General features: G+C 63.7%; 6 protein-coding genes across 7 annotated transcripts in view; 3 read left to right on the plus strand and 3 right to left on the minus strand.

Annotated features, from left to right (window-relative positions):
* The first annotated feature begins 116 nt into the window (after positions 1 to 116).
* Positions 117 to 5,468, plus strand: CHLRE_17g716750v5 (uncharacterized protein). 2 transcript variants are annotated; one of them, XM_043072177.1, is made up of 5 exons: positions 117 to 516; positions 683 to 808; positions 1,363 to 1,446; positions 1,865 to 2,652; positions 2,986 to 5,468. In XM_043072177.1, the coding sequence occupies exons 2-5, from the start codon at positions 760 to 762 to the stop codon at positions 3,085 to 3,087; spliced, it is 1,023 nt and encodes a 340-aa protein (XP_042914636.1). In that variant the 5' UTR covers positions 117 to 516; positions 683 to 759; the 3' UTR covers positions 3,088 to 5,468. The 2 variants fall into 2 exon arrangements, with proteins under 2 accessions (XP_042914636.1, XP_042914637.1); XM_043072178.1 differs by having other exon boundaries at positions 743 to 808.
* Positions 5,469 to 5,650: 182 nt separating this feature from the next.
* CHLRE_17g716800v5 (uncharacterized protein) lies at positions 5,651 to 16,276 on the minus strand. The gene is made up of 18 exons (XM_043072179.1): positions 15,806 to 16,276; positions 14,906 to 15,429; positions 14,553 to 14,628; positions 14,255 to 14,276; positions 13,883 to 13,952; positions 13,472 to 13,564; positions 12,909 to 13,040; positions 12,236 to 12,331; positions 11,852 to 11,993; positions 11,302 to 11,423; positions 10,869 to 10,943; positions 10,472 to 10,634; positions 9,958 to 10,112; positions 9,613 to 9,691; positions 9,248 to 9,334; positions 8,845 to 8,953; positions 7,384 to 8,152; positions 5,651 to 7,143 (listed from the first exon to the last, which is right to left on the minus strand). Exons 1-18 carry the CDS (start codon positions 15,891 to 15,893, stop codon positions 6,496 to 6,498), a joined length of 3,450 nt encoding a protein of 1,149 aa, XP_042914638.1. The 5' UTR covers positions 15,894 to 16,276; the 3' UTR covers positions 5,651 to 6,495.
* Positions 16,277 to 16,406: 130 nt separating this feature from the next.
* CHLRE_17g716850v5 (uncharacterized protein) lies at positions 16,407 to 21,248 on the plus strand. The gene is made up of 11 exons (XM_043072180.1): positions 16,407 to 16,676; positions 17,410 to 17,685; positions 18,022 to 18,122; positions 18,369 to 18,453; positions 18,736 to 18,804; positions 19,265 to 19,357; positions 19,617 to 19,948; positions 20,427 to 20,478; positions 20,636 to 20,735; positions 20,882 to 21,150; positions 21,216 to 21,248. Exons 1-11 carry the CDS (start codon positions 16,545 to 16,547, stop codon positions 21,228 to 21,230), a joined length of 1,524 nt encoding a protein of 507 aa, XP_042914639.1. The 5' UTR covers positions 16,407 to 16,544; the 3' UTR covers positions 21,231 to 21,248.
* Position 21,249: 1 nt separating this feature from the next.
* Positions 21,250 to 23,016, minus strand: CHLRE_17g716900v5 (uncharacterized protein). Its single transcript, XM_043072181.1, has one exon. The coding sequence runs from the start codon at positions 22,993 to 22,995 to the stop codon at positions 21,934 to 21,936; it is 1,062 nt and encodes a 353-aa protein (XP_042914640.1). The 5' UTR covers positions 22,996 to 23,016; the 3' UTR covers positions 21,250 to 21,933.
* Positions 23,017 to 23,071: 55 nt separating this feature from the next.
* Positions 23,072 to 25,486, minus strand: CHLRE_17g716950v5 (uncharacterized protein). The gene has a single exon (XM_043072182.1). It carries the CDS (start codon positions 25,392 to 25,394, stop codon positions 24,615 to 24,617), a length of 780 nt encoding a protein of 259 aa, XP_042914641.1. The 5' UTR covers positions 25,395 to 25,486; the 3' UTR covers positions 23,072 to 24,614.
* A 100-nt stretch (positions 25,487 to 25,586) lies between these two features.
* The window catches only part of CHLRE_17g717000v5 (uncharacterized protein), a 3,092-nt gene continuing 2,515 nt past the window's right edge, over positions 25,587 to 26,163 (plus strand). The window contains exons 1-2 of the mRNA XM_043072183.1: positions 25,587 to 25,646; positions 25,936 to 26,151. Of these exons, the coding sequence (XP_042914642.1) occupies positions 26,146 to 26,151 (6 nt within the window). The 5' untranslated portion in view covers positions 25,587 to 25,646; positions 25,936 to 26,145. The remainder of the gene's footprint in view (positions 25,647 to 25,935; positions 26,152 to 26,163) is intronic.

Genomic DNA, 26,163 nt, shown 5'->3' on the forward strand with positions numbered 1-26,163 from the left:
CCCCCACCCCTGTCGCAACCGAGGCCGCAAACCCGGACGTTGGGCCAACCGACGTGCCGCGCCCTGCTGCGCTGCAAATTGCCAACACCCTGAAAATGCTGCACATGAAGTTCTCTGCGATAGTAGCATGCGCCTAGACTGATACAAAAAGTCAAAAGCTTGCAGGAAGCCGGCCCGCCCTGCAGTCGAAACGCGGCAAGCCCGACCGGCTTGCAAACCCTGCGCAGGTGTGTCTAGGTCGACAGGCAAAAGGCTTTTAACAGCAAGGCCCTTGTAAAAGCCCAGAGTCGAGTTCATCTTTGGGCAATCGCGTCCTGTCGCTGTGCGTGCCTAAGGCCAAACGGTTTAGGTGCAAGTCCCTTAAACTTAGTTAGCGTGGCTGCATTCACATACGTACGAGCACAACGACTGGCCAATCCTCACTAACGTTGCCGGCCGCAAGCGTCAATTTAAGACACCCATTCCCATTGCCGTTGAGCCCCCAGCCGCTCGGGAATCCAACGCCACTTTGCAAAGGTGGGTAGGAGGCTCTGGCAGCACCCTCAATTCCACGTGCGTCCAGAGCGCGCAGCTGGGCTGCCCAAGGCTCTTGCGCGCGGGGTTCTGCAATTGTGCCCGCGCCGGGCCAGCGCGCGCCATCGGCGGTGCGCTAACAAGTACGCGACTTCAACTCCTGGCACAGGTGGTTCCAGGTTACGGCTAATCGCTGCGTTTTCGTTTTCGGGCCGCCTTGCACCCCCAGTGCATTTCCCCTCGGCCATGGCAACTCCCCCGAGCCTGGTGCTGGGCATCTCCCTCTTCCGCCCAGGTGGGCAGATCGCGCCAGATAAGGATGTGGTGAAGCATCATGCAAAATGCGTTTTGGGTCACTGTCGCTCCCTGAGCCTCGATGTCCATGGCTGCCGTGACAGTGTCTGCCCTACCTGTGTGTGGACTGCTGTGATCAGCAGCGCCTCTAATGGGGGAAGGTCTAGTGGTTTCAACCTCAGGATTAAAGCTCTAGCTATCTCAAGTGAAGCTGTAGAGAGTGAGCAACAGCTTCAGCAAGTGCGGTGGGAGGGTGCAACCGAAGAATGGCCAGAGGGACCGGCTGACGAACGCGCATAACAGGCACCGCTCTGAAATCCAGAAATGCAGGCATGTGGTCGAGGGCACGGCAGGGCCAGAAACCCGGGCTTCAACCCGTACACGCGTGTGTGTGTCTCCCCCCCCCCCCGTGTGGTCCAAGACTTTCCCTCACTAGTTTCCCTCCCCTTCACCCGCCACCATGGATCATACTGCTCTCTTTACGTCCTCCGGCTCCCCTCATGTCCCCCGCCCCCCCCCTCTCCGCTGCTTCTCCCCTACCCGCCCCCTCCACAGGCGAGGCGCCGCAGCACGCGGAGATGTGTGTGGACCCCACCACCACCGTGGCCGACGTGCGCAACCATCTACACCTCAAGCTGGGTGAGTGAGTGGTGCCCGCCGGCGCCCGGTGCCGTCATCATGAGTCACGTACAGCGCTGCGCGCGCGCGTGTAGAGCCAGCCGGTCGAGGTCGCAGGATGGCGTTAGTTGCGCGCCTCTTCGCGTGCATCATTTCAGCCGCTGTCGGCTGCTGCCCTCCCACTGCTGCCTGCTCCCGCCGCCGACCTCTGGGGGTTAGGCACAGCTTCGTTAGCCTGCCATCCCCACATCTGCCATACCACCCAGCCACACACACACACACATACACACACACTCATGTTGACATTTTCGGTGTTTATACTTTTTTAGTACACGCACATTGGTGCGTTTCGTTTTTGTTTGAATGTACGCTCGCATGCGACCTGGCTTTTGTCCCCACTCGCGCACACGCTCACACACACGCACACACACACGCGCAGGCGTGCCGCCCTCGCGGCAGCGCTGGCTGGCCCTGCAGCAGCGCCACGCCGGGTGCCAGCTGTACATGCCGGCAGGGTACGACAACACCATGGTCGCGCTCATGTTGGACGACTGCCGTACACTGGCGTCGTACGGCGGCCTGCGGCCGGATCTCGAGATCCATGCCGCCGCCGCCGCCAGCCCCGCGACCGCGTTCGGTTACGCGCCGCCAGAAATGACGGCGGCGCACCTGTCGACGATTAAGGAGGGCGGCGTTAACGGCGGCGGCTGCAGCTTCGGCAGCGGCGGGAGCGGCCTAAGCAGCGAGGCTAGTGTGGCGGCGGCGGTTTTTGAGGACGAGTTCGCCAGCGCGCCCCTGCCGCCGCCGGCGGCGCCATCCACGACGGCGGCGGCGGCGGTTACGTCAGTTACGTCGGCTGGTCTGTCCAGCGGCGCCAGCGACAGCTGTGTGCTGTCAGGCCCAGGCGGCGGCGGTTACGGTTACAGCTGTCGGCAGTCAACGGCCACGGCGGAGGCAACCACGACCCAGTTCGCCAACCTCATGTTTGGCCGCGCCTCGGCGCCGGCGGCGCCCCTGACCACCGCCGCCGCGCTGTTCTCTTTGCAGCACTGCCAGCAGCAGCAGCAGCAGCAGTGCCCGCCGGCCCTGCTTTCGGCATTCGCGTCCGAGTGCGCTGCCGCCTCTGGTGGTGCGGGTGCGGGTGGCAGCAGCAGCGCGCAGCAGCACTGGCTGCACAGCTCCGGTGCCGCCCACTCGGGCATGATGAACAGCTCCGGCTCACAAATGGTGAGCGGGCGGGCGGGCCTTGTGGGCCGTGTGGGCGGGGCTAGACACAGCAGGCGATCGGGCGATCGATTTGATTGGGGCGGGCGCGTTTGGGTCGCGCCACTGCGGCGGCACCCCGGCCGTGCACCTGCTGCTGCGGCGCCGCCTGCTGCATCTGCTGCTGCTTCGGGCACCCAAGACTTCGTGCGGCGGCGGGTCTGCTGTATGCTCTATCTGGCACCGCCGCTGCCTCCCCACACCCCTCAACTGCCCGCTGCCACGTACGATAACCCCGCTCGCTCACCGCCTCCTTACTTGGGCCTGCCCCACCTGCTGCCCCCACTGCTGCTGCAGGTGCTGCAGCCGTCGGGCTCGCTGGCCTCCGTGCAGCGGCTGGTGGGCGACATGTACGAGTCGTACGAGGACCCCAGCGGCCGCAGCCTGTTCCTGATGTGAACTACCCGCTGCTGTCGTACCTACTCATGCACACGTGTGTCGTACCCACACGTGTGTCGTAACCACGCGTGTCGCACGCCCCGTTCCGCCGCCAGCAAGCGAAGTGCGTGTCCGAGTTGAAGGGATCGGCGAGAAGAGCGCGGTGAGCGAGGCGGAGTGCGGATCGGCACAAGGGAGTGAGTGATGAGTCCGAGCAGGAGCAGTAGTACGGCATTGTCACGTTTGGAGCAAGTGTGCGGAGGCAGAGTGCCGAAACGTGAGCGAGAGAGACAGAGCGGGTTAGAGTTCCACGAGCGAGCGTGCTGCCGCCGCCGCCGCGCCCTACAGGTATGCTGGCACCAGCCACTGGTGCCGGCGGCGGCGTGCCTGCTGTACTAGTTGTGTGTTGGCCCTGTACCAAACACGCCGTACCCAATACGAGGGGCTGCGCGGTCCGAAGCTATGTTGGTACCGTATCTTAACAACACGCCAGTTTTGATCTCAAGAGAAGAGATACTCAACCCTAAATCACATTTTTGCCTCGAGCCCAAGACATTGCGTGTGTGCCTAAATGCTGCTATAACGCGGCCGTATGTGCGTGTGTCTGCGCACTGGGTGCACCGAAGAGGTTGAGCGTGAGTTGTGTGTTGCGTGTGTGTGCATAGTAGCACTCAATGAAATTGCAAGCGCCAGCGACGCGAGCTCGCGACAGCCCCCTGTGCACGGCTGTCACCTCGTCCTAAATTCCTAAAGTAGCTGCGTCGCCGCTTGTTTGCTATGCTACGGCGTTTGTGCTCCGTACGTACTTGACTGCCGCGTTTGTGTTGGGTTTGCTGCAGTGATACGAGTGTGTGCAGCACGCTAGTAGCATATCTTCTCTTCGGGAGCGCGCATTGCTCATATGCTGTGGCAGGTCCCGAGGACCTTACACGCAGGGGCGTTCGGAACAAACTTGCATGAGCCAAAAGTGCATTGCAATCTCAGAAGTGGGAGCAACCTAATACGGCACCTAAACAGACTCGTGAACGCACTGCCATGGCCGTTTGTCTTGTGTGTGCTTCCTGTCCACGTTCCGTATTTATCTCCACTTTAGACCGGCTGCCATCCAGACCGGTAAACTCCTAAACTAAGGTCTATCATGCATGTGTGGGAGGCTCCGTGGTGAGAACGTGTACGGAGGCGTATGTGTGTGTGTGTGTGTGCGTGTGTGGGGACAAAACAAATTGCGTATGTGGCGGGAATAAAGGCTGTGCCTATGTGTCCGTCTGTACGTGCTTGTGCGCAAAAGCATCCGCAAGGCATTGTGACAGACGAGGGTGCGCAGGTCCTGCGGGTCTCCGTGGGGCGTGTCGTGAGCGGTACGGAACATGCACCGCCCCGCTGCAAAGGGGACCCCCGGATATGGGCCCTGACTTGCGAGACTTTAGTAGTAGTATCGCTGAATCAAGTGTATTTCCTTTGGGATTTCCTTGGGACTGTCTGTTTTGCCTGTGGGTATAGTGACGCCTGAGGGGCGGGACGGCCACGCACGCTGCTTCGGCTGCATGTGTAGCACAGATGGCCTCCGGGGCTGCGGGTGCCTGCGACAGTCCATTGAGCGTGTGCGCGTGTCCGGCCGGAGTGAATGGCGAGCGAGTGGCATGGAGTGAAAAAGTGCATGGAGGAGTCCACAGTCATGGCGCAGAGATCCGTCGGTCGGCATGGTATCCAAGGATGGCGGAAAGAATGCGAGGCGCGCCGTGGTGTGGTGTCAACTGTGCACGTAACCGCGTGTCGGTTGCTGTGCGCGCGCGGTGTGTGCCGTTTCCGAGGAACAAAATTGGTATGGGGAATAAGCGTGGGCAGCAGGGCACAGGCAATAAGTTTGCGACGCTGCAAGAGCGGGGACAACGGTTTGGGTGTGCAGGCACGCAGATGCCGTTGGTGTGTGCGCCGCCCATAAGCAGGCGTGGCGCGATGTCGACATGCCTATGCAGGCGAGCGAGCACTGCAATGGTCTAGGTGGAGACGGATGGAGGAAGGATAAATCCTGGGCGCGTGGACGGAACGTGTTTTAGCAGGCACTGCAATGCACGGCGCAGTACAAAGCTAACAAAAGGGCGGTTTGCGCACGTACGTTCCGCTTTGCATTCTTGACACACTGTAACGGGATTGACACATGCGCTCGTGTGCGTGCTGGTGCGAAGACGGGCAGTTCGAGGCCACAAGAGTTTGCACATGCATTTGCTTCGGTTGTGCCTTTGTGGCTGATGGCGCGATGCCGGATGCCTGCCTTTCTTTTACTTTCCCTGCCCCCCCTATACTGTCAGTACAGACTACCGACACGGGCGCCTCCGTACAGCATGTTGCACTGTGCGATGGCGGGTGCCCGCTAGTTAGGCTTGGTTTGGTTTAATTTGTCTGGTACTTACCCCCCCCCCCCCCACCGCCCAGCCCCCGCCAGGGCCTGCCTCTAGCGGTCTAGCCGCTGCCACAGCCCATCCCGACCAACACGATGGTTTGCCGCCCCCCCTCTTGCCGGACGGTGACATGCCCAGATACGGTACGCGCCACACACAGCCGACCTCACGTAACGCAGCCACGAGTTGCGTGCGAGTTACATGGCAGCGCTGGCTGCAGGCATTCCCACATCCGCTGTCCTGTGGCCAGGCCCACCAAAGCAGCACCACGCAGTCACAGCACTGGCACGCTATCGAAGACGTGTTCGCGCTCCCCTGTTCGCGCTGGTCGCCATCACTGACTATCTCAGCTACGCGGCTACGCCTCGTCTGCGAACCAACGCCTTCAGCCCCTCTCCTCGGCCGCGCTCTGCGATCGTCGCACTTGTCAGCACGCCCCCGTAGCAGTCACTGGATGTAGGACACGTGGCCGTACCCGTGTACTAGTGTACAAGTCATGTCGTACACATCAACAACCGCAACGAATACACGAACCGATCGAGAAAGTGTAAACCTTCGGCAGTGCTCCTACAGTCCTACTGCAGGCCATTGCACCCAGAATGCTCCCTGCAGGCCCCTCTCCAGCGCCAGCAGTGCTGCCAGCCAGTGCAACGGACATGAACAGGTCCGACCTGCAGATATACCCTGTCTCCAACCCGAACATGTCCGTCTCTACCTCCATTAACACGCGCGCAGTTGACCCCTCCGCCGGAAACCCACTTGTGTGCGTCATTGCCCCGCCGCCTGCCCCTGCCCTAACCCCTTCCCGGCACAATCTCTTCCGAGCCTACGACGACTATGAGCTGACTCGGACATGGAACAACCGCGACATCAACGTTGGCCTACCGTGCCTGCCGTGCCGCCCGCACCACAAACCGACCCAGCCCAAACCGTACCCTTGCACCCGTGCAGCAGGCCCGGCGTTCGACAGGCATTGACGGGCCGGGACTGACCGGCGTGCCCGCTAATGGCTGCCAGCAGCCCGTGGCGGTTACACGCCCTCACCAGACAACTGGCGGCTCCCCCCTGCTACTGCCGGCGCCGCCCCACCCGCCGCAGGCCCGGCAGTAGCAGTAGCAGTAGCAGGCGCATGCGCAGGCGCAGGCACGGATGCGGTGGCGGTGGCGGCTGTGCGAGGACTCGACCGCGATCCGCCGCCTGGCAGCACCAGCCCCGTCTCCTCGTCCACCACCACGGCCACGGCGTGCGGCAGCTGCATCTGCTGCTGCTGCTCCTGCTGCTGCGGCCCTGCTGCGGCTGAGGTGGCGCTGCCGCCAGCCACTGCCGCCGCCGCGGGCGACGCCGCTGCGGCCGCGGCTGCGGAGCCGAAGGCGCCAGTGCTGGCGCCAGTGGTGGTGGTGATGGTGGGTGCAGCGCCGGCGGGCGCATTGACGTCGAGGTCCGAGTCACCGCTGAGGCCGGCCGCCGCTGCCGCCGCCGAGTGCCGCCGCCGCCCCTGGTGGCTGTGGCGCCGGCTGTGGTGCCCGTCGTGACCGTCATGGTAGCTGTAGCTGTAGCTGTGGCAGTGGCTGTAGCCTTGGCCGTGGCTGTAGCCGTGCTGGTGCTGTTGCGGGTGATCGTCGCCGCTGCTGGTGTGTAGCTGCCGGTGGGTCCAGCGCCCGCCCAGCCCGCACATGCCCTGCAGCCGCACACCAGCCGGGCGCCGCACCAGTCAGGATGGATGATACCCAGGATCAGCATGAGGATGAGGACCAGGATCAGGATCAGGATCAAGATCAGCATCAGGACAACGCCGTCAGCCCCTCCATCCAGATACACCCGGCCTGGACCGCTTCATCAAAGCAGCACAACAACCGCCAACCAGTCAACACGCAGTACAGTCGTAATACGGTACCCAACCGCCCACGCAACCACTCACCAGCAGTCGCCGCACGAGCCGCCGGGACGCGCGGCCCGCCGCCCGCCAGCCGCGCCGCGCCGCTAGGTACGCCGCCCGCCGGTACGGCAGGATGCAGCGGTCGTTGATCACCTGCAGTACGTACGGCAGGTCGTACACGGCCTTGATGCGCGGGTCGTTGCGCGGATCGCGCGCCGGATCCAGATCCGAATCCGAGTACTCGGAATCCGAATCCGAATTGTACAGGCACCGCAGCAGCCCACGCTCCTCGTCGTCGCCGCCGCTATCACTCGACGAATCCGCCGCCACCTGCTCCCGGGCGGCGGCGGCGCCGCCGCCGCCACTGCCCGCCACCGCCGCCGCCTTGTCGGCGCGGGACGCGGGCGAGTACTCCTGCTCCTCGTCTATCCGGCTGTGGTGGTGCTGGTGGTGGTGCGGGCGGCGCGGGCGGCCCAGCGCTGCCGCCGCCGTGGGTGCGGACGACGTGGACCCGGCCGGCAGTAGCTGCGACCTGTCCGTTGCAGCGCCTGCTACAGCCGCTGCTTCTGCTGCTGCTTCTGCTGAGGCTGTAGCCGTCTTGCCTTCCTCCGTGATCGTGAGCACAGTGGAGCCAGGGGCGGCGGCGGCGGCGGCGGCGGCGGCAGCATCGGACTTCTCGCCGCCTGCCAGCATGCCCGCCGCCGCCTCCACCTCCGCCTGCCGCCTGCGGCGCTGCTGGCGGCGCTGCTGGCGCAGGGCGGCGCGGCGGGCCCTGCGGTCGGCGGCGGCGCCCGCGGCGGCCATGTCTGCCCTGTGGTGGGTTGGGCGGTGGGTGCGTGGGGGCTACAATCACTACGGCATTAGCTACGGAAATGGTAGACGTGAGGCAGTGGAGGAGGCGGGTGCGGAGGAGGGGAATGCAGGTAGGTATGGGAGCAGGCGGCCAGCAGGAGGGCGACGGCACTGCTTCAGTTGCCGAGGTCGCGCTCCCGCACAATGGTCCTCTGCCTACCCGCATCCGCCGTCCCGCCTTCCGTCCCTCCTACCCGCGCCATTGCCAACAAGGAGCCCCCGCACCGGCCCCCTCTGTTACACGTCGCGCCCCCGGCTGCCATGAAAACGCACAAACACTACACACAAACACACAACACAAGCTCTCAAGGCAATCTGCGGCCGTAACGCTGCATCGCATATAATGTCCTACGCGTAATGTTTTTCCTTGTGCTCTTCAACACACAACACACAACACACACACATACACACACACACACACACACACACACACACACACACACACACACACACACACACACACACACACACACGCATGCGCGCGTGTATGGCGGAGTTGTTCCGTTTGATATTGTATAACACACACACACACACACACACACACACACACACAAACACACACACACACACACACACACACACACACACACACACACACGCACGCACACGCACGCACAGCACACTCGCCCCAATCCTCCCCCCCGCCCGCACCAGTGTGTGAGCCCCCGCTCCTCGGGGCTGCCCTCTATGGCGTTGTCCATCACGAAGGCCACCAGCAGCGCCACACACATGGGCGTGCTGAACAGCGTGTTGACGATGTCTGGGGGGAAGGGAGAGGGGGGAGAGGGGTTCCATGCATGAATAACTATGACGAGCAGTCAGAGACAGAATGGGAGGGATACATTCATGGTTGGCTATGGAAATGGTAGACGGTGCATGCCCAAGCCCAACAAAATTAGGCCTCAAGAATCAAGGAATCGTCACCATGGAGAGGAGCGTGCGTATGTGGGTTGGACAAAACGCCATGAAATGCATGTGCACCCTTGTGTACGCCCCAACACACACACAATATACACACCCGCACGCACGAAAACACCCGCATTCGCACACGCACCGTTGAAGTGTGTGTTGGATGTGTTGATGGGGCCCTGGCCGTCGTGTGCGGCGGTGTAGGTGTCAAAGAAGTGGGGCACGGACAGGGCTACGCGGAGAGGGGGGAGGCAGGGGAGGGGCAGGGGGTGGAGGGCAGGAGGGGGAGGGGGTGAAGGGGCGCGGAGGCGGGGGTGCAGGGGCGCGAAGGAGCGCGAGGGGGAACGACGGGACAGGTGGAGGTGCAGATGACGGGGACATGTGGGGCTAGAGCGAGTCAGGCAAGACGAAAGGTGAGCCCCGCCGCTCCCTTTCCCCAGCCACCCTCCCCGCTGCCCTCCCCGCTACCCTTCCCGCTGCCCTCCCAGAGGCCGCTGCGGTCCTGCTCACCCATGTAGATTGCAAAGCCCACGATCATGAGGTTGCGGCTGCTGTTCTGGTCCGTGAACTGCAGGTTGGACAGGCCCACCTGCAGGCGGGGGGGTAGGTGTAGGTGCGGGGCAGTGGGGGCGCATGGGATGATTGGGTGGTGGTGCGGGGCGAGGGGGCGTGTGGAGGGGCGTGTGGAGGGGGATGGAGGGGCGTCGCGGAGCACAGCGGTCAGAGCGCCACGGCGGCAGGGAGAGCAGGAGGAGCAGGGCGCGCGCTACCCTTCCCTCTCTTCCGCTCCTCCTCGCTTGCTCCCTCTCCCTCCCTCTCCCTCTCCCTCCCTCTCCCTCCCTCCCTGGCCCTCACCGCGGCGATGAGTCCGAACACGCAGCAGAACAGCCCCGCCACCACGGCCCCCGGCAGCGAGGCAAACAGCGCGCCGAACTTGCCCAGCACCGCCAGCAGCAGCATGATGCCAGCACCCGCCTGAACAACACGCCGGCTGCCCACACCCGTCAGGCCTGGGGGAGGGGGAGGGTGGGTGTGTGGGCAATGTGTGTATGTGTGTGTGTGTGTGTGTGTGTGTGTGTGTGTGTGTGTGGGTGGGTGGGTGGGTGGGTGGGTGTGAGCGGGTGTGGAGAACAGGAATGAGAGGGTTAGGGAGGTAGGGGAAAAACCAGTAACAACGTATGCGTGCGTACGGGCTGGAGGATTAGGCAAGGGCAATAAGAAGTGCGGGGTGCAGGGCCGTGCATGCGACTCCGCTTCCCCTCACAAGCTCCCCACACCCACACCCACACCCACACCCACGCCCACACCCATACACTCCACCCTCTTTGCGCTTCCACCAATCCGTTCTTCCAACCCACCCACCACCCACCGATGGCCCCGATGTTCTCCGCGTATGAGGTGGTGCCGTTGCCGGTGCCGAACAGGCCGCACATGAAGCAGCCCAGACCCTCGGCGCCTATGCCGCGGCTGATCACGTAGGGCGGCGGCACGGGGGCGCCGCACATGCGCGCACAGGCGTAGTAGTCGCCCGTCTGCGATTGTGTGTGTATGTGTGTGTGTGGGAGGGGGGGGCGGGGAGGGGGCGGGGAGGGGGCAGGTTTGCAGGAACGAGGTGTCTCACATACTACACTGGCTGCACATACACACAGCCACACCACCCTACAGTCAGACCACATGCAAGCCACCAATGCATCACACGGCTCACACCACACACACAGCGCATGTGCTCTGCGGCCGCTCGCTCCCGCCCGCGGTGCCGCACTCACGCTCTCAATCATTGCCGCCAGTGCGCCCGCCGCCATGGTCAGGATGGAGGCGGCGTGGAAGATGGGCGGGCCCCACTGCGCGTGTGTGTACGGCAGGCGGTCACGTGGTATGCGGCGGTACGGCATGAAGGTAAAAAGGTCAGCGGCAATCACAGCGAGAAAACATGATGGAGCTTGTTGCACGCGGTCACTGCTGTGCGGGCAACACTGGGGTGTTTAGTATCATGCTGATGCTTTGCTGGCATGCTGGCGTTGCTGACGTGTCACCTCACACGCACACGCACACGCACACGCACACGCACACGCACACGCACACGCGCACGCACACGCACGCACCTATCGTAACACGACCTCCACCCCATTCTCCCTACGCCAGGGGTGCGGCCGGCGCTTTGGGGTTCAATCTAGTTCGCGACCGCCCCGTCCCGCGCACCTGCAGTGGGTAGGGCAGGTACAGCCATGGCGCCGCCGCCAGCGCCTCCAAGTGGTCGGTGCGGCACACCGCCTGGCGCCGACCCGTGGTGTGGTCGTAGGCGCCCGAGGTGGTCAGGATGGCTGGGGGGGGCGGGCGGGGGGGGGGGGCGTTTGCAAGGATGTTTGGAAAAGCGGTACAGGATGGCTGGGGGGGGGGGGGGCCGGGCGGGGGGGGGGGGCGTTTGCAAGGATGTTTGGAAAAGCGGTACAGGATGGCTGGGGGGGGAGCGGGGGCGGGGAGCGGGGCGGGGAGCGGAGGAGGAGCACGGGGGGAGAGCATGGGCAGAAGCATGGGGGGAGCATTGGGAACAGGATACAAGCAGGGAGCGGGGGGGGGGCGTGCGGGTTGTGGAGGAAGCGGGAGTGGGAGCGGGAGGGGGGGGAACGAGAGGGTGGAGGGGCAAGTAGGCACGACGGATGGCATGGTAAACCCGCCGACAGAGCATGACGTGCAAAGCTCATGCACATAAAACACACACACACCACGCACACACACAAACACCACGCACCTGCAACGGCCCAGCACACCACGATGCTCCACAGCAGGGGGAAGAGCTCGAAGATGCGCACCCCCGGCCGCCCCGAGGCGCCGCCGCCGCCACTGCTGCTGCTGCTGCCACGTGGCAGCGGCAGCTCCACCCGCTTCAACACCTGCGGTCGCGCGCGGTTGGGGTGAGCTGTTGGGGTGAGCCAGTGTGCATGCCCAGACACACGCGCGCACACACACGCACGTAAGTCCTTTCCTTGTGCTCTTAAACAGAGGGGCACGCACACTCACACAGGCACACACATACAGGCACACGGCGCACACATGCACATACACACATACCCCTCCCTCCCGCTCCCCCTTTCCCCTCCCTCCCGCTCCCCCTTCCCCTCCCCCCCCCCCGCACCTGGCTGAACAGTATGACCGCCACAATGGCCATGAGGCCCTGCTCCAGGCAGTCCGCCACACCCGCGAACCCCACAGCGTACAGCGACAACCCCACCTGCGCAAACATGCAGGCAGGCAGACGCAGAGGCAGAGGCAAGGGCACACGCACACATGTACACGCGGGTTAAGGAGCAGCAGCAGCAGCGGCAGGGTCAGGAGCAGCAGCAGCAGCAGCAGCGGCAGCATCAGGAGCAGCAGCAGCGGCAGGCTCAGGAGCAGCAGCAGCAGTAGCAATGGCAGTAGCACAGAGCGAGGCGGGACGAGGGTGGGGCTGGGGTGTGTGCTGTTGTGAGTACTGTGGGGCGGGCGCGCGGGGTGCATCCCACACCGCTCGGCACTACTGCTGCATGAGTCAGGCCACAGGGGTGCACGGGCAGGCATGAGCGCCGCATGACCTCTCGCCGCACTGCCGCGTCCAGCCACCCCCGCGTGTCGAACCCCGCACGCACAACCCCAGCCCCAACATCATGACGACTGCCCACTCACCCACACGCGCCCTGTAACCCCTGCTTCCCCCCCGTATTCGATGGGCTCGGGCACATGAGCCTCCACCCACCCATCGGAGTAAACTACCCCTCCCCTCCCACCCCGCCCCCAACCCCTCTCACCCCTCCCGCCACCCCCAACCTCACCATGCACACGGTGGGCGCCACCACCACTGGCGACACGAACCTCAGCAGCGCCCCCATGGCTCCACTGTAGCCCACCGCCATCACCAGCAGCCCGCTGCCCATGATGCTGCCCTGCAGCTCGCGCATCGTGTACTGCAGGCAGGGAGCGTGTGGAGGGGTGTGTGTGGTGCGCGGGGGGTGGGGGTGGGGTTGCAAGGATGTTTGAAAAGGAGGGGGGTGCGGGGGAAGCCGTTCATGCGAACGGTATGTATTAAGGACGGACGTGCCAACGTCCAGGGGAGGGGGGGAGGGGGTGTTAAGCATCAGCCCGAAGTCAACCGAACCCAATTCGAAAGAGAGAGATAGGGGGAGATGTGCAAGCAAGACGAGAGATGGTGTTCACAGGCCGCTGCAGCAGGTGTCCGCCCCAGAGCGCGGCTCAGAGGGACGGTGTGTGTGTGTCCAGCCCCCGAAAGGCCAAAACGCTTCACAGCAGTGCGCCGCCCCTCCGTCAGCTGCTACGTGCCCCACCCCGTCAGGATCCTCCCTCCCTGCCTCCCTGCCTGCCTCCCTCCCTGCCTCACCACGAATCTGTCGTGCTCGGTCTCGAAGGTGTTTGTGGCCTTGATGATGGCGATGATGCTGAAGGCCGGGCGAAGGAAGGAGAACGAGCCGCCCTGGGGAGGGGAGGGGGAAGGGGGAGGGGGAGCAGAGGGAGGGGAGGGGAGCGGCCAACGGGAGAGGAGGTTGCAAGGGCGTGCGGGGGCGTGTGGGGAAGAACGGGCAATGCGGTGCAATCATACACATGGTCACACACACAACGGCGAGCACGCGATGCCAAGGCACCCAGCCCCCGTTCCCTTTGCACTGTACCCTTAGGTACGCAAACCTGCGGCTCTCCCCCCCCACACACACACACCACACACACACCACACACACACACACACACACACACACACACACACACACACACACACACACACACAACCACGGACCTGGATGATGGGCAGTCGGTCGCCTATGGTGGTCTGCAGGAGCGTGTTGATTCCGCTCACAAAGAAGATGCTGCCCGGGCGGAGGGGGGTGGCAGGGGAGGTACAGGAGGGTGGCAACGTGGGGCGGCAGGGGGAAGGCAGGGGCCGGCAGGGGGGAAAGTGTTGGGATGGGGTTGGCTGGTGGTGGGCAAGGTACGGACAGGGAATGTGCGACATGGTAATGCGTGCCGCCATGCCGGACATGACACATACAAGTACCCGATGCCTAGCGCCCCCCCGCCCCCGGGGTTCTAAGTTGTAAGTTAACCCCCTCCCCGCGCCGGCGCCCCAGCTTCTCCAAGTCCCACTCCCACTATCCCACCCTCCACTCACGTCTGCACCACACGCGCTTGGTCTGTACAGCAGGTGGGAAAGGTTCAAGGGGACACACAGACACAGGCTCAGGCTCATTCCAAGCGGTCACGTGGGCAGTCCCCCCTTGGGCTCCACCCCGCCGCCCCGTAATCCCTCCCGTCCAGACCTCCCCATCCCACCCTAACCCCTGATGCAGGGGAAGTCCTCCCCTGCCCTGGTTTACTTGGATTGGAACAAACTACCCACCCACACACTCACACACACACACACACACAAACACACTCTGCGCTCTTCAACACGCCCCCTCCCCCCTCACCCTCGGGCCCTCCCCCCATGGCCGGCACCAGCAGTGCGGGGATGACCACCGTGGAGCCCAGCATGGTCAGGTAGTGCTGCGGGGGAGTGGGGGGGGGCCGGGGGCAGGGGGGTAGCGGGGCGTGTGTGTTTTGAAGAGCACAAGGAAAACAAAGCGCAAATAGGCGTGTGTGTTTGTGCGTAGAGAATGTTTAAAGAGAGAGAATGTGTGTGTGTATGTGTGTTAGGGAGCACGAAGAAGTGAGTACTCATGGGAGTGCGTGCATGTGCGGCTGGGTGCTTCAGACAGGGAGAGCGGGGATCAACCATCTTTGCAACCCCACTTCCCCACCCCCACCCAACCCCACCCCTCACCTGGAACCCCAGCAGCATGCACACGTGCGCCGGGGGCACCTGGGTCACCGTGTACTTGAGCGACGGCAGCCGCTGAGCAGCCGCCGCCGCCGCCGCCGAGTCCACATGCCCCTGCCCCCCGTGCCCGTGCGAGCCGCCCTGCCCGTGCCCTTGCCCGTGCCCGTGCAAGCCCCCCAGGGAGCTGGACGGCTCGAGCGACAGCAGGCCCGGATCGCGCGTGTGCCTGTGGCTGTAGCCGTACGGCTGCTGCTGCGTTTGCTGCTGCTGCGGTTGATGCGGTTGCTGGAGGGACCGGCGATGGGTGTGGGGGCGGCGCTCGGGCTCACTGGCGGAGGTGGTGGAGGGGGTGGCGGAGCCCTCCTCGGAGGCCGCGGGGGGCAGCGCGGCGGCCCCGCCTAGGTGCGGCGGCGGCGGCTCCGGGGCATAGTAGTGGGCATGGTGGTGGGGGCGGTCGTGGGAGAGGCTGTAGCGGTGGTGGCGGTGGTTGTGCGAGCCGCGCGAGGCGTCACCATCGCCTTGTGAGGCTGTGAGGGAGGGGAAAGGCAAGGAGGGGGAGCGGTGGGAATGAGTGAGGAAAGGGCAGAGGAAGGTGGCAGCGGGGAACGTGGGAGGGGTTGGGTTAGGTTGGGTTGGTGGGAGCTGTATGTGGCAGGGGGTAAGATGAGGCTGGGGTTCGGGCCACGGCGAGAGGTCGGCAGGCCAAAAGTTGTGTGGCGTGGCGCTGGGACGTCGACTGCCATTATACCCCGTTCACGCTGCTCCCCTCCCACGCCCATACACACAGCTGAACCTCCGCGCACACGCCCTGCTGGGAGTCTACCCCCGTCTGCCACGCTTTTGATGACGTAAAAGCCGCCCTCGCCCCCCGTGTGCCTGCGCATGCACTGCAGCGCCACGTACCACGTGCCCGGGCGAGGACACGCTCCGCCTGCGCGACCTCGAAGCTCTGTCGCTGATCCAGCAGGAATGGTGTGGAAGCAGCGAACATTTATAGTGCCTAGTCGTCGTCTAGTCCGCAGGGCAGCTGGCCCCGCAGCCCGGGGTGGAAACCTTAATGCTCGCGCTTGCTTGCACGCATTCAGCTTTCAAGGGCCCAACTTCTGTGAGATACAGTTTCAGTACGGTTCATTATACAACAAAGGAGTTTTTCTTGCCGCAAGAGCTCAGCCAGGCGGAACCCCATTGCAGCGCGTATGAGCAAGCAAATCCGGTGGAGACGACTGCCTGCCCTTGCAATTCGCACGATGGAAAGATACCTACGTGCGTTCACAAACTGTTCTCTTGCGGCAGTTTCTTCGGATTGTCCCCTGGGTCAGGTGGGCGAAGTTTGCGAGTCGCTGCAGCACGTAGCTGCCCCGGGCCCGTTTCGCTTTGAATACCCATGGCAGAGAACGATAGGAGGGTATCAGGAGCAGTGTTCCTTGCCCCAAACGTGCCTGTCCGTCGGAAACGGGTTGCATGGTTGCTTCTTCACTTCAACTAAAGAATTTTGCTACGTTTACTCAGCGCCCACAAAACGCTGTAGTCTGCACGTTCACTGCCTGCCGCAAGCTTAACCGGGACTTTAGCAACTTCCAAGGCGTGGACTTTTTGGTGTTTCAACTGTGTAAAGCTGAGTCTTGCCGGGTAGTCATTTACCATGGACAGCGATGACTCTGCCGAGCTCACGCCAGAGGAGGTCTTGCGCACCCTTGCTTCGGTTGCGGCAAGCGGAGCGCTCGCCGCAAGCACCGTCACGAGCTCGGACCCTGCGCCAAGGGCGGTGGAGCGGGTGAGTCGGCGAGGCGCGCGGGCGCGAGCGCCGAACACAGGGCCACTCAAGGGTTCTGCCGATGTGTGTGTCGCTTGCGAGCTTTCGAGGCCTCGGGAGCGGACCTCCGGCCGAACAGCTAGCATTGCTGGTATCGCGACCTGAGCAAACAAATTCGCCATAGGGAGGTGGTCCTGCGGTCGGCGAGGCCGGGGGCGCCAGAGCCACCCACTCCAAGCCCCGACGCCCCCCGCCACGTCGCTGAACTCCTATTAGTGCAAACAAGAGCAGAGGGTGGTGAGAAGCATAGTCCCGAGTGTGATGGCTAGAGTCCCGGCCCAAAATTTCCACAAGGCGTGTCAGGGCAAGAGGCGTTGAGTAAGTGGCCGCTACGCCTCCCGCCACGTTGCATGCGCGCGGTACATACGCACCCAGTACACACACGCCATACACACACGCCCACGCGCTGTGCGGCAGGCGGGTCGCCCCCGCAACACTGGCTCGCGGTGAAGCAAAGGCCTGGAACACAAATGCGTGCCTACACACGCGCATGCAGTGTGCAGCCTGCAGACACACGTGCACACGCACACACACGCACACGCAGCCAGCACTCCCCGTCCTCGCACCCGCCCACCACGGCGCCAACCCAGAAAGCACACTGGCGCTTACACACACGCAGACACACACACAATGCCCCCACTGTCCTACGCGTAATGTTTTCCTTGTGCTCTTTAACAACACAATGCCCCCACAGGCAAGCTCGATGCGCAAGAGCAACGCCGGCGCCAACCAATCCGCAGCTGCTGGCAGCGGCGAAGCCGCCGCCGCCGCCGCGGCAGGTGCCAATGGGTCTGAAGCCGGCGACGCCGGCGGCGCAGGCACCACCAGCGGCGGCGGTGGGCGCCCGGCCGCCGCCGCTGCCGCCGCCGCCGCTGCTGACACGTCGGATGGGCCTCAGCAGGACGCTGCGGAGCGGGAGGCGATGAACGCGGCCAAGGAGCGGGGCAACAAGCTGTTCAGCTCACAGCTGGTGGGTGTGTGTGGGAGGGGGGGCGGGGGGTTAACTTTGAACCAATGCCGTAAGGGGGCGCGGGGGGGGGCGTGTGTGGGCGTGTAGGCATGTGTGGGTGTGTGGGCGTGTGTAGGCGTGTAGGTATGAGGTCAGATGGTCGGGAGGGCTCATGACGGCTGCCTTCCCCTACACGCCTACACACGCCATTGTTCTATCCCTTCACCTTCCAAAGCCCACCTTCACACCCAGCTGAGACTCTCACACCTTCTCCCCACCGCACTTAGCATGGTTTGGTTTAGTTTAAGCTGGTATTTACAACCCACCCACCCACCCACCCACCCCCCCACCCCTCAGTACGGCGAGGCTGCTGCCGCCTACACGGAGGCACTGCGCCTAGCCCGCCAGCCTCAGGACGTGGCCACACTGCTAAGCAACCGCAGCGCCGCATATGCCAGGTGGGGTGGAAGGCGGGGGGGAGGGAGCGAGGGAGGGAGGAGGGAGGGAGGGAGGGAGGGAGCAAGAGAGGCGATGGGGGTAACAGAATGAAAGGAAGGGAAGCGGGGGGGAAGGTGGGTGCACAACGTGTGTTACGACGCTGACGAACAAATCGTGGTGTGCGCTGCGCTCCTCCAAACCCCCTGTGAATTTGCCCCCCTCCTCTGGGCCCCCCTCCTCCCCTCATCTTCATCCCCCCCCTCCAGCCTGAGCCGCAGCTACCGCAGCCGCCCCGCCCGCCGCAGCGAGTGCGCCGCGCTGTTCGACCTGGACCCCACATCACTGGCCCAGGCGCGTACGCAGTGTGTAGTGTGCAGTGTGTGTACTGTGTGTGTGTGTGTGCTGTGTGTGTGCGTGCGTGCGTTTAGTGCGGGCGTGTGTGTTAAGAGAGCACAAGGCAAGGACACCGGCCGTGCAACATATGGGACACCGGCCGTGCTGTATGTGGACATGGTCTGGATGGCTGGCTTACTCCGTCCTGTGCCGGCACGCCTACCCCTCCCCTGCCCCCCCCCCTGCCCCTCCCCTGCCCCCCCTGCCCCCTCCACACCCCCTCCCCCCCTCTCCCCCCAGATGGCTCTCAAGGACGCGGACCGGGCAGTGGCGTTGCGGCCGGACTGGGCCAAGGCCTACTCGCGACAGGTGGGGGCGGGGCTGGGGTGGGAGGGGGTGGGTGGGGTGGGGTGGGGTTACAGTCATGCATATTTAATAAGTGAAGGCGTAGCCAGGAACAGTAGTACAGCGGGGGTGGGGCGGGGCGGGGCTGGGGTGGTGATGGGTGGGGCCTGATGAGCTGGGTCCTGGGCTTGGGGCGAGAGGCAGCTGAGGCAGGTGGCGAGGGGCGGGCGGGCGGGCGCCGAGAGCACACGCCCGGTCAGCCGCATGCGGTCAGCTGCACTGAGAGGTCTCACGCCGGCACCCGGTCACACCTGACATGTGCGCCCCTCACCTCCCTCCTCACCCCTCCTCGCCCCTCCTCACCCCGCCCTCCTCACCCCCCTTCCTAGCCCAATCATGGTGTAAGCCCCCCCTCACCCCCTCCTCACCCCTCTCCTCACCTCTCCTTACCCCTCCTCACCCCCTCACCCCCACCCCCCTTCAGGGTGCTGCGCTGTTCCTGCTGGAGCGCTACCTGCAGTCGCGTGACGCCTACCTGGAGGGACTGGCGCTGGAGCCCACCAGCACACACCTGCAGGTGGAGGGAGGGGGCGGAGGGGCGGAGGGGCGGGGGCGGGTGTGCGGGCGGGGGCGGGGGAGGGGAGCAGGGGTGAGGACAAGGCGTGCGTGCGTGTGCGCGCGCGCCACCAATCCCACCCGTTGGGTGGATCTGTTGTATTCGGGGCGTGAAGACAGCACCCCCCTCCCAACACGTCACAGTCCGCCTCCTCGTGCACAAGCAGCCCCCACCTTATGTTGAAGAGCACATGTGTGCGTGTGTGCCCTCCCACCCGCAGGAGGGACTGCGCGAGGTGCAGGGGGTGCTGCTGGGAGACGGCGACGGCGACGGCACCGCCGCCGCCTCCGCCTCCCCACTCGGCACCTCCCCAGCAGCCGCCGCCGCCGCGCCCTCGCCCGCAGCGGCAGCAGCGGCAGCGGCATCTGCTGCTGTTGCTGCTGCCGGCGGCGGCGCAGCTGCCACTGCCGCCGCCGCCGCCAGCGCCAAGCGGCAGCGGTCTCTGGGTGCGGGTGCGGGCCGTAGTGAGCTGGAGGACTGGGACTGCTGCTTGTGTGCCAAGCTGCTGTTCGAGCCGGTGACCACACCCTGCGGCCACACCTTCTGCAAGGAGTGAGTGTGCGTTTGGGGGGTTGACATTCTTAGCAGAGGTGGGGGGCAGGGGGTAAACTCTGAACCAATCCCTTAAGGAAATAAAAGCGCTGTGTGTGGGGGGGGGCTATGTGCCGGGCCCAATGAAACAGTCCGGGGAAGCCTGAGACCCAGAACCAGTCGACAGAGCGGGGGCATGTGTGGAGGGTCAAGTGGGAGCCGGTTAAGTGGGTAGTTGGGTGGGTAGTTTGGGTGGGTAGTCGATTGGATGCGGTCTGGGTAATTGGGTTGTGGCGTGTGCGATGTGGGGGCCTCTGTTGGTGCAGCAGTCCCTCGGGGTGAGGGAGGGGACAGGAGGGGGAGCATGAGGGGGCAGGGAGCACTGGTGGCTTCATGTCGTCATGAGGGTGATGAGGCCGAACCGGGCCTGCCATAACGATGAAGCATGTCCTTACATGTGTGTGTGTGTGTGTGTGTCCGCATGTGTGCACCCCCACAGGTGCTTCGCACGCGCCATCGACCACAAGCCGCGCTGCCCCTACTGCCGAGCGGTGAGCCCCACCACCCCACCACCCCACCACCCCACATGTCCACGACTGCCCCATCTTGCCTCCCGCTGCCCTCACGACTCCGCTCCCCACATCACACCAGCTTGACATGCACACTCACACATACACACACACACTTCACACCTACCTACGCACGCAGGTCCTGCACGTGGCTCGTGACGCGCTGCCTGTCACCATCACCCTGGCCAACATCATCAGCCGCGCTTTCCCAGAGGAGTACCAGGAGCGCCGCCGCGAAGGTGGGTGCGGGGGGTGGGTGGGCGGGTGGGTGGGTGGGTGGGTGCGGGGCGCCGCGACCTGCCCCCTGTCCCTCTCTCTCTCCCTCTTACGAACGCAACCTGCCTGCCGCTCACTCGCTCGCCACGTTTACGTTTACTCAAAGCAGCCTCCGGCGGCGACGCTGACGCCGCGCTCAACCGCACCTCCGCCGGCGGCGCCGCCGCCACCTCGCCAGTCGGCTCCCCCGGCGGCGCCGCCGCCGGCGGCGCCGCCGCCTCTCAGGCGCCTCCAGCGGCTCAGCAGCTGACTCTGCCGCTGTTTGTGATGTCGTTGATGATGCCGGGCGAGACCATGGCGCTCAACATATTCGAGCCGCGCTACCGGCTGATGGTGCGACGCGTGATGGAGGGCAGCAGGCGGCTGGGCATGGCGCAGGTGGGCGGTTGGGGGCAGGGGGGGGGGGGCGGAGGGGGGGCGGAGGTCGGGGGGAAGGTAGGGAGTGGGAGTGGGGGTGAAGGTAAGTGTGTTTCTTGTTCCTCGAGTTGTTACATATACATAAGTCCATGACCACTGAACCAGACCAGCCAACGAAACCGTGCTGCCAATAACCAATGTAACCGTCACCAAAACCTGAAACCTGCAAAACAAAGCGTCACTGTTTCATTTTGCCATAGTGGCCGGTAGCTCTACTCTCTCGTCAGCCCGGCCATAGTGGCCGGTAGCTCTACTCTCTCGTCAGCCCGGCCATCGCGGCCGGCAGCTCTACTCACTCGTCAGCCCCAGCAGCACCGGCGCGGCCCAGCCCGGCGCCCGCATACAAAGCAGGGTGGGAGGGCGGCTTGTATAGATAGCAATAAAATGAGTAGAGTAATAATGCTACAACGGCGGATGCCTGAAAGGCAGACGCCGGAGGCTTAAGGCACTTCGTGCCAAGCCGTACAACTCATCGTCACAAGAACTAGCCTTCTCTGTCAGCCTGCGGCCTCCTAGAGAAGCCGTCGCTTCTTGTTCCTCGAGTTGTTACATATACATAAGTCCATGACCACTGAACCAGACCAGCCAACGAAACCGTGCTGCCAATAACCAATGTAACCGTCACCAAAACCTGAAACCTGCAAAACAAAGCGTCACTGTTTCATTTTGCCATAGTGGCCGGTAGCTCTACTCTCTCGTCAGCCCGGACTTGAAAGTAGGCAGTTAGTATCAGCGAGGTAAATGTCAGCCCTGAAGGCGGGTCGCCCCCAGCCCGAGGTAGCTAGTGAGCCGCTGCTTGCGCGCCGCGTCTTCACGCACATACGCAAACTCGAATACTTGCTGGCTACGCCAGCGGCCCAGCTTCTGCACCTCCATCCGGTCAGCGCCATTGGCCACCGCAGCGGTGGCGCCGCCCCGCCGCAGGGCATGGGGCGGCAGGCTCCGCGTCACGCCCGCGGCCGCCCATAGCTCGTTCAGCCGCTTGCGGAACGTGTGATAGGTCAACGGTTTGATCACGGCCGGCAGCCGCACAGAGACCTGGGCGAGCGTGCCGGTCCGCGTCACTGCGCGCAGCAGCGGGCCCACGTCCTCGGCGTCCTCCCAGGTGCCGGGGGCACCTCCGCGCTTCGGCCGGACAGCGGCCTGGCGCTGGTACTGGCCCTGCAGCAGCAGCGTTTCCAGCAGCGCGACCGGGCAGTATGGGCCGTCCACCCGCCCGATGGTGACCAGCGTGCCGCGGGCTGCCTGGTCAGTCTTTCCTTTGAACAGGAAAATCTCCGCCCGGTCGGGCAGAATGCGAAGTAAGTCTTCGTGCACTAGCACGTGCGCCAGGTCGTCAAACCGCAACAGGCCCGCATAGCACAGCACGGCGCCGGTGACAGTCATGCGGACGGCGAGCGGCGTGGAGGGGTGGATGTGCTTATCTACGAGCGCCCGGATGTCCTCTGGGGACGCTACTGGCTGCTCGCCGGGGTTGGTGGCCGCGGTGTTGCTGGGCTGCGCGGCGAGCGTGCGCCGCGCCTCCTCCCGCACCCGTGCGCACATCGGGCTGGCACACGGTGATGGCTTGCCGGCCATTTCGTGCAGGAGGGATACTGCCGCGCTGGCGCGCTCGACTGCTTGCGGCCCAACTCCCCGCCTGGCTGCGCTGAGGCGCGTCTCCGTCAGGAACGCTGCAGCCACCTCAGGGTCGGCGCCCACGGCCGGCGCGCTGTGCTGCTGGCAGAAGGCCACCCACGCCTCGAACTGCGGCTGGTACTGAGACCATGTGCGGTCGGCGCGGCACTGGCGGGCTGACGCTGCCATGCTGTTGAGTAGCGGCGCCAGTGTGGGGTATTTCGTCAACGCCGGGGCCATGGCGTCGCGGAGGGTGCGTTCCAGCACATCATCTGTGTTACAGGGCCGGGATCCGCACAAAGCCAGGATTCGGTGAGGCGAAATCAAGCAGGAGTGCCAGTGAGTGCCAGGCCGGGCGGCGGCCAACACCATGCCCATCCAAGAATAGCCACGGCACTTGCGGTAATGCCACACAAGCCCACACGCACGGCTTAAAAATGTAATCATTCTCTATTATTTCGTGCCACCACGGTGCCCCAGGCCAGAAGGGCGCGATCAGAGCTATGCGAGCCCTGCACATCGCAGCATGCCGCAGCGCCCGGCCCATCACTGCAAACGGCGGGTTGCACCAGCTAGTGCCCGGCCAGGCTTGTGCGAACGCGTTAACTCCGTGTGTGTACGGCGTGTGGTATTGCGTGTAGTATGGCTCAAATTGCCGGTTTGTATCAGAAGCGAACAGATCAACCGTGAATGGGCCCCACGCATCCCTAATGTCATTAAATATGCGCGGGTGTAGCTGCCAGTCGCAAGCCTCGCCCCCTCGCTTTGACAATGCATCGGCCAACGTATTCTCTTCCCTTGGAATCCAAGCTGGCACCAATGTGATATGCCAGCGCATGCAGAACCAGAATAATTCATACAGGGCGGCCTGAATGGGCTGTGACATCGAGCCGCCTTTCGTAATGGCGGCTGCCGCGACGGTGCTATCCGTGTGCAGCAATATACGCTGGTGTGCTAGTCGCCCGTATAGATTCAAACTTTCCAGGACCAACCGTACGGCTTGCAGTTCCAGGTCTCCTGATGATAGGCTACGCGTGTCCATTGGCCACTTGCCGGCGGCCATCACTCGTGGCCCCAAGTCGGCCCAGCCACCCCAGCCCCCAAACGAATAGAACTAGTGATAGGAATGCTGGCCGGCCTCGGGGCAGCCGAGAGAGCCGGGGCTGGCTGCTCTTCTTGGGCGAAAGACAAATATGGTATTCCTGCCATATTAGCTTGTATTACCTTACTGGATTAATACAGCGTATAGTCTGGTGTATATCTAGATACCAAGCGAGCTGTATAAGCTGTGTTCAACATCTAATTCTTCTACCTCCCGACCGCTGCTTGTAAGCTCGGCTCGCGATTGCGGTCCGTTACACGAATTTGCAGCTCAGCTGCTAATCATTCGGCAGTCATTAAGTTAAGTTTGCGCTGGGAGAAGTCTGAGCCGGGCAACACTAGCGCTTGTGAACTCAGTTCACTTGTGCCCTATCAACGTGTCACAGCTCAGCTGTGCCTCAATCTGACGGCCAAATTCGGCTCTATTACGTTGCGTAGACTCAGTCTAACGCTCCCAAGAATGTGAACTCAGTTCACATGTGCTCTGTCAACGTGTCACAGCTCAGCTGCGCACCCCCGAGGTCGAACTCAGTTCGCCTTAAAATCGCGTGGGCTCAGCCCAACGCTCCCCAGCTTCAATGCTTCCGACGTGCCGCAACTCAGTTGCGCACTGGCCCATCAGGTCGAACTCAGTTCGCCTTATATTATCCCGGCATAGACTCAGTCATATGCTCTTATACTTAACCGCTTGCGCTCAGCGCTCGGTTCTAGGAGTACCAGCCCTGGCCGCGGCCCCCGTTGGGACCACCCGGGTGGCCCCCACCCGAGTGACCCCCGCCGCGGCCGCTGCTGCCGCTGGCGCCGTGTCCCCCGCGGCCCCCGCTGAGCCCCGAGCCCCCGTAGTTGGGGTCGTAGTCCTGGAACGGCCGGTGCTGGTTGTGGTACTGCTGGAAGCTGCTGCGGCCGCGGCCTCCCGTGCTGCCACCGCGCTGGCGCTTGGCACTGGAGCTGCCCTCGCCGCTTTTGGCCGAGACGCCTAGCTCCGTCTCCGGGTGCACCCCTTTGCGCTTCTCAATGGCCTTGCGCACCGCCTTCGACCGGTCCTCGTCGACGATGTGCAGCTTTGAGGTCGTGTTGAGGTCGGCGGGCGCCTCGCCGATCTGGCCGCGCAGCTGCCACAGGTGCTGCTGGTACACCTCGGTCTGCAGCTGCTTGCAGCCGGAGGCGTCCTCCAGCGCTGCGACGCTGGCCTGAATGAAACGCTCCGCGTACGCCAGCTGCGCCAGCGCCTCGTCTATCGCCTCCCAATCCTTATTCGCGCGGCCATCGCGCAGCAGGGCTCCCGCGATCAGGATGTACTTGCCCAGCTGCACGTGGATGTTGTCATAGATCCAGTCCAGGTGGCTGTGGCGCTGCTGCTGAGACAGAGCGCTGCGAGACAGGACCGTGGTCGCCCGGGAGTCGGCCTGCTTGACGACCTCGGTGCGGCGCACCGCGTTATTAGCTTTTGCGATCTCTTTAGTGCGCGCCTCAAGCTCTGAATACATCTGCTTTTGCTCTAGGAGCTTCGCTTCGAATTCAGCTTTTAGTTCAGCTTTTACTTCGTCAAGAGTAGGCATTTTGCTTGTATAGATAGCAATAAAATGAGTAGAGTAATAATGCTACAACGGCGGATGCCTGAAAGGCAGACGCCGGAGGCTTAAGGCACTTCGTGCCAAGCCGTACAACTCATCGTCACAAGAACTAGCCTTCTCTGTCAGCCTGCGGCCTCCTAGAGAAGCCGTCGCGTATACGGTACGGTACGTGAGTAAGGAAAGCACAAAGAAAGAGGGCGCGCGCGTGTGTGTGTGTGTGTGTGTGTGTGTGTGTGTGTGTGTGTGTGTGTGTGTGTGTGTGTGTGTGTGTGTGTGTGTGTGTGTGTGTGTGTGTGTGTGTGTGTGTGTGTGTCTGTGTGTGTGTATGTGTGTGTGTGTGTATGTGTGTGTATATGTGTGTGTGTGTGTGTATCCTGCTGGCGGCAACCCGCCATTGTGCCCGTCCCCTCGCCCCTCCTGCGTCCCCACACCTCTTCTCTCCTGTCCTCTACAGCCTGTCTCCACCACCACCACCACCACCACCACCACCACCACCACCACCACCACCACCACCACCACCACCACCTGCGCCAACCCCCGCCCCTCCACACATGCTGCTGCTGCCCCCTGCCGCCCTCACCCCTCACACCCCACCCACACCCCACACACCCCATCCCCCTGTCATGCTACTATCCCTGGCTACGCCTTCACTTCTTAAACAATCATGAATGTAACCCGCTCC

Source organism: Chlamydomonas reinhardtii, chromosome 17 (genome assembly GCF_000002595.2).
Source record: "Chlamydomonas reinhardtii strain CC-503 cw92 mt+ chromosome 17, whole genome shotgun sequence".
Classification (NCBI taxonomy): domain Eukaryota; kingdom Viridiplantae; phylum Chlorophyta; class Chlorophyceae; order Chlamydomonadales; family Chlamydomonadaceae; genus Chlamydomonas; species Chlamydomonas reinhardtii.